The sequence below is a fragment of the Populus euphratica genome, unplaced genomic scaffold (assembly GCF_000495115.2).
Source record: "Populus euphratica unplaced genomic scaffold, PopEup_1.0 scaffold2.1, whole genome shotgun sequence".
Lineage (NCBI taxonomy): Eukaryota > Viridiplantae > Streptophyta > Magnoliopsida > Malpighiales > Salicaceae > Populus > Populus euphratica.
Window position 1 is genome coordinate 4714880 of NW_011499846.1, and position 6550 is coordinate 4721429.

At 40.2% G+C, this 6550-nt stretch overlaps 1 protein-coding gene across 4 annotated transcripts in view; it reads right to left on the minus strand.

Moving 5' to 3' along the window:
- Nucleotides 1-735: 735 nt before the first annotated feature.
- LOC105133872 (mediator of RNA polymerase II transcription subunit 12) overlaps nt 736-6550 on the minus strand; it is a 15303-nt gene continuing 9488 nt past the window's right edge. For all 4 annotated transcript variants that reach the window (XM_011038030.1, XM_011038014.1, XM_011038039.1 and 1 more), the window contains 3 exons: nt 4111-6550; nt 3096-3423; nt 736-1763 (listed from right to left, as the gene is read on the minus strand). The exon at nt 4111-6550 ends at the window's right edge or, in 3 of these variants, runs on beyond it. In XM_011038030.1, the coding sequence (XP_011036332.1) occupies nt 1302-1763; nt 3096-3423; nt 4111-6550 (3230 nt within the window). In that variant the 3' untranslated portion in view covers nt 736-1301. The remainder of the gene's footprint in view (nt 1764-3095; nt 3424-4110) is intronic.

The following is a 6550-nucleotide window of genomic DNA, read 5'->3' on the forward strand; positions in this document are numbered from 1 at the left end:
GCAGGCAAAAATAAAAGACAGACGGATGAATTTGATCAACCTTCAGAGCTAATACTATCTCGTTCGTGTTTTTAGGAAACCTAAAAACCAACAACTTTTGGAGAAATTGTTAAAGCACCTCCCTGGGAGATCAACAATTTAGGGGAGCATGACACAAATAGTTGGACCATGGATATGGAGAAGAAACAAAAAAATCCAATAAATAACCACCTGACACATGAATAGCAAGCATTACAAGCTCCAACATAAACATGAAAAACACGGGCTCCAAGTCCCAAGGTTTATGTGCGCTACGCAGGAGAGAATGAATACATGGCAGTAAACTGTCCTCCTACACAATAGGAAAGACACAAAATCCAGAAGTCCCGCGTATAATTGGAACAGCAGAACATAGCACCAGTTGGTCACGAATAGTCCAGTCACACAAGTGGGGCAAAAACTAAAAGCATCCCTACTGCGGCAGAACTGATTCTCCAGCACATTAAAAAAAAAAAAAAAAAAACATTGATATCATCATCAGTAACAGAACAACAAAACTATCCATCTCATTGAGGTAAAAGGAAAATACATATAAATCCTATTTTACATTCTATTTTAAATTCAGTGAGCAATCGTCCTGATCTCAATCAGATTAAAAAAAAAAAGAAGGTGAATTATGCATAAGAATCCAAAGCCTGATCCAGAAACCTCCTGACCCGACATGCATGGTGGACATCAACAGCAAATAAAAACTGGTTTCAAAAAATGAGCTGCAGTCTTTTAATAACTCAGTAAATAAATATACTATGCAGCACAGAACATGCAAATGTAGAATCAAGCACATGCCACAATATACAGGTACTCACGCATAAACAACAGGGAAGAAAGAGGGAGGTGCAACGATAGTTTGATGCATATGAAAAGCTACGGGTCATTCTTGAGGGTAATTTACCCTGATCAATTGGCAAAGTAAAAACAATTATCTCTATATATACAACAATCCTCTGAACTGCACCTGGAGAACAGTCCAGATTGTGGATGATCAAAAGGTTAGTAGTTGTGCGATCCTGAGACCTGATGGAGCAGCCTGTGCAGGAGCATCAACACTTTCACTATTTCCACAAGCACCCCTGCACCCCCGCCCCGGAAAAAAAAAAAAAAAAAGGAAAGAAAGAACTAAAATTACCCCTCCCAACTGCTCCCTTTGCCATAAAAGGCAGGAATGAGGTGGAATCCTGATGTCGATTCCGTGTGATTAGTGAAAGCATTAAATTACCTGGGGATTGCGCACTCCAAGACCAAAATCAAGAATGAAGTTAACATCAGCTGTCATCATCTACAGCCCCAATGTAGGTAAGGTCCGTCCGCCTCACCCTAACAGCCCCTTTAAGCCAGCTGGAAGCTCGAAGATTAGCATGGTCAATGCTTCCAATCACAGAAATGTTGCTTGAAGATGGGCCTGACCCAGTACCATCTTCCAACAATGTCCATGGATCAATCTCCATATCACCATCCTGTTGCAGTGGCAGCAGATGTGGCAGCGGCTTAGACTTTGTTGATATGTTATTGGCAGAACGTGCCAAAGGAGCTGGATTTTTCTGAGCATTGCTTCCATTGTAAAACCCTGAAACTGCAATGCTGGGTTGAAGTGACGAAACAGCAGCTGTGGGAACAGGTGGTGGCTGGCAAGAGATGAGACATCGGACAGAAGGTAAGAGAATTGGCATTGCAGATTGGATACGCAATTGAATTGTGCCAGGAAGCTGCATACGATCTAAATCATTCTGCAATCACAGAAAATATATATGAGACAAGTAGAATAACCACATATCTTCCAGAATGATGAAAATAAAAAAAGGAGAGGGACGTTGGGTTATATACCCTTCTACTTGATATCTTCACACAACCCATAGACAAAAAAACAAAACCACCATTGAGTTATTTTCAATTCTTTTTATTTGATTTCAAGAAATCATGAAATGTTTAGGCCAAATCCAACATTAACACAGATATACTGGTGAGAAACAATGATCCTTTATTTGTTTCGTTTTTTCTTTAACAAGTAGGTAACTAGAAACAGTGGTAAAATTGAAGTATTTTGCAAGGATGAAGAGAAAAGATAGACCAAACAATGTGAGCTGAAGTGAATGGAAATTATCCAGTATTAAGAACCTCTGAATTTAGCCCAAAACAAATAAAAAGAGACTGTGGATCTATGTAAACTACCCCGACCAATTTGGGACAGATACTTGGTTCAGTTTTGTGGGTTGAAGATAGTGAGAGCAGAATGAAAATAGAATTTGGTTGAAGATTCTGGAGAAAAGAACAAAAATAAACATTCTCACCCATTCTAACATTTTTTAAACCCAGCCCCAATAAATGATGGAAATCCTTAATGAGTAAATTAAGATATCATTATATCATTAACAGATGCAAGATATTGCATCAATACTTTTATGGGATTTTCAAATCAAAGGGCATCTCAACCTCCTATAAATGCACAATTGAACACCTTTACTGTTGTCCAAGCTGACTGTGCGTTTGTAATCACTTGAAATAACTTAGAAAAAAGTACATAATAGGATCTTATTAGTGGCTAGCAAGTGAGTTTTGCTTTTCCCTCCTTCGGTTTTGGTAGGTATATGAAATGAGTTCATGTTGGTCAAATTAGATTGCTCCTTTAAACCCTACATGAAACATGACAATCAAGTTAAATTTCACAGGTTAACTGGAAGACCTTGTACTCTAGCAGTAGTTCTCCCACTAATGTAAAGATAGGCCATGGGTTTGTGCAGCGGAGAAACAGGATTTTTAAACAAAGATGGAATAAAGTGAGGCCAGGTACTCTACTTGGGTGATAGACCACCTTTCTGCCTGAATACATTTCACCAGTATCAAGATACCAATCTGGATTCCCTCTATAATTGAAATTTTCCTGGTCATCTTTCTATGGCTGGGAATAGAAGAAAATAAATGCCAACTAGATATTCAATTAGTTCATCCGAAATCACATGGGGGTTTGGTCACAAATAGACATTTATGAGCAGCTACTTCCATTAAGCCATAATTGACACCACCAAAGCAATCAATTATAACACAGGTTTCAGAAAACAAACCTGCAAACTCTCCACCAACTCACGATCAAATCCAGAAAAGTCCTTGAATTCATTGACCGCCTTGGAGCTGGAAGCAGATCTTGACTTCAGCCAGCTTGGCCGAGAGCTGCTTAACAACCCATGCAGGATCAACAATAACTGATCAAAGAGACTTCCACCAGATAAATCTGCAGAAGCAGCTTCCAATTGCAACTCCAGTTTCCTCTTGGATTGGAAGCTTGGCAAGGGATATAAAGATAGCTCTGCATCTTCATGCACAACCCTACTACCAAGAAGACGAAGTATGACAGAGGCTAGCATTTGCCTCATATTCCGCCCAGATGGCTCCCTGACAAGTCCAGGAAATGGAAATAAGACAATTGAGACTCTGTTTTGGCAGTTTACTACACTTGCATAGAAATCTATGGATAATCATTACCAAAGTCAATTTATCATCAAGGAATTATTTCATTGAACATGTCTGAAATTTGGCATGTGGGAAAGAGATGAAGGGAATGACACAGCACGTGGTGAAATGATTCTCATGGGTACCAATACAAAGAAAGCATGTGTCTGCTTGATGCTCCATAAACAAAGACAAATATGCAGAGACATAATGATACATGCTCAATAATCTCAACTTCATCTGGCATAAAATTTGTCATAGCCCTAAAAACACACTGGTATATCATCCCACCTTAACATTTGGATTATACATTACTTCCATCATCCTTACATAAATGTGAAAGAAACCAATAAAATTGTGTGAGCCAACTGAGCAAAAGGGGGCAGCTTTGGATGTCAACTTCAAAGAGAAGTTGACCTTTAGCTATGTGCAGTACTAAGAATACGCTCAAACAATTCTTTCATCAAACAACAAATAGACGGGATATCTAGAACCACTTATGAGAGAACAGAGTAAAAGAACAATTGATAAGAAAAATAAATTGAAAATGCAAAGATAATAATGTCTTAATGATAAAGTAACAAGAAAGATATGTAAGTTAAAAGGAATAGAAAATATCTGTATACTTACCCATCTGTGCATATGGTTGGAAGCAACCTTAACAATAACTGCAACCGCAGTGACATAGAAGCTCGCAGGGCAGCAGGGGAGGGGAGTGTAGAATCTGCAGTTGCTGCAGCTCGTCTCACTAATCCAGGACTCCCGCCTCTTATACCTTTACGATTGTTACTTTTATTTGCAGGACCTTCCAGTCCAGAAGATGTTGTTCCTGTTTGCTTACTTGTACCATGAGTGACTGAATTTATTTGCTGCTCAATATTATTCAATTGCTTGATCAAATCTGTTGCGAATGTATTGCGTGAGTCATCAGAACCTTGATCTATGCAGGGAAGAACTAGTTCAACAAGAGCCCTTTCGGTCACATTTTGCTGGAAGAGACTAGAGCCTTCATACTCTTCAACAACCTCTCCTTCTTCAAGAGAGGGAACCTCGAACTTCTTCTTATCTCCTCTGTCCATCACAGGATCAAAACCATTACTGGACCAGCCCCAAGGTTTCCAAAAGTGAGCTTTAGTTGAAAGACCTTTACTCTCAGCAATATTCATAAGCCGTTGTCTGATGGTTTTCCGTCCAAAAAGAACATCGTGGCCTCCCAAGAACCATTTAACCTGCAATAGCATCGAATCCTCTAGAGACGTCCCGAAAAGATGAACCAGCTCTGAGAAAAGTGGTGCGGCATCAGGTCTGACCAATAACCTTGTAAGAATGATTTCAATGAAATTGTTTTCATTTTCAGAAGCAGCTGCTTTTTCAGGATCAGGAGAGGAAGGGCGGATTGCATCTGCTAGGGACATATCACGGGCCTCAAGTTTTTCAATCAGGGCTTGTTCATTCAAAAGCAACCTGAGTTCAACCCACTGCCAATGGAATTTTGCAGGCTGCAGTGCATCCAATACATTCACAAGCTTATCTAGAAGCTTTGTTTCATTCTCTGCATGTTGAACCTTAGGTCCACCATGCCCAGAAACACGATTGCCATCATCCAGTGTGATTAAAGAGAGTGGCAATTTACAGTCAATAATAGCATTTAAAAAAAGCCTTCCTCGCAGTGGAACAAAGGCCTTGGACTTGAAACGCACGTCCAAATTATTTAACTCTAGCATGGCAGCAAACTCCGCATCAATAGAATCTGCAGCTATAAGATCATATAAACCTTGACTGTCTCTTAAACACACATCCCGAAAAGGCAGGTGCTTTATGGCATCACCAATGGCTATTGTCAAAGAGTCATTCAATTGATGGATGTCTTCACGAGTTGCAAAGAATGGTCTCCAAATAACAAAGGCAAATATAGAATAGGCAGGTGGAAAAACCAAGCTAAGAGGGAGCAATCGCTGCATCCTTGAAAGAGCAACTATAGAAGGTTCACCCAAGAGCTCAACAATCAGACCACCAGATACAGTTCTGCAGTTCCCAACAAGTAGCCTAAACCAATGCACATAAACTTCGATCGAGTTATCCATCTTAAAAACAACAAATGATCGAGCATTACCATTTGAATTGGATTTCATACTTCTTATAAACTGAATTACATCCAACCCTTCCTTTAATCGTAAGACAGTCACCAATCTCTCCAGGGTAGTGACACCGTGGATAATAGCTCCAACAAGTAGTGCAGAAATAGCAGCAGCACTTTTTGTTCCTCTTCCAGTTGCTTTTGCAGAATTGTTCAGAATATCACTAGAGATATTCCCACTGGAATCATGGGATTCAGGGGACATTTGAAACGGGCTTCGAGAAGCCTTACCAGGAGAAAAGGCTGTAGCAAGAGCAGAGGAGGCTTCTGTTGCAAGAGCTACCTCGAAAACCCGGCTCTGACGCTCCCCAAGAGCTTCCTTGAGTAGACACAGGCAATTTATGTGGATGCGCAAAATGCGCCTAGCAGGGTTTAGCGAACCTGTCGCAGCTGAAGCATTTGAATAATTACTGCCTAGAGAAAAATCAGGCATTTTTGCTATGGTTGGTCCAACATTATTGACTATGGCAGAAACAGCAGAAGACACCAAAGATGGGTCACCTTCTTGAGCAGCACCACCAGTCTGCCTCATGCAGTCCATTAGTCCCATAATTATTTGTTGAGCTATCTGATATGCATAATCAGATTTTTCCATGCCAGGACTTTTTGCAGTACCAGCACCTAAGAGTTTTCTCTCTTTGCCAAAGTAGTGGAAAGCATCATCAATATTCCTTTGGACTACATCTCTCATGCTCATACCCACTCTGGATAATCGACTGCCACTTATTTTCTGACGAAAAAAATCATCAAGATCAACACCTGCTGGAACTCCAAGTGGATATCCAAACTCTGCGTCCAGTGATCGTCCAGATTCAAGTTCAGAAAAAAGCCTCTTATCACATGTTGCCTTGAAACTCTTCTCCCATTCTAAAACACTTGGCATATTGCTGTATTTCTTCAAAAGATGCCGGGAATAAATGAAGGCTGCTGAAC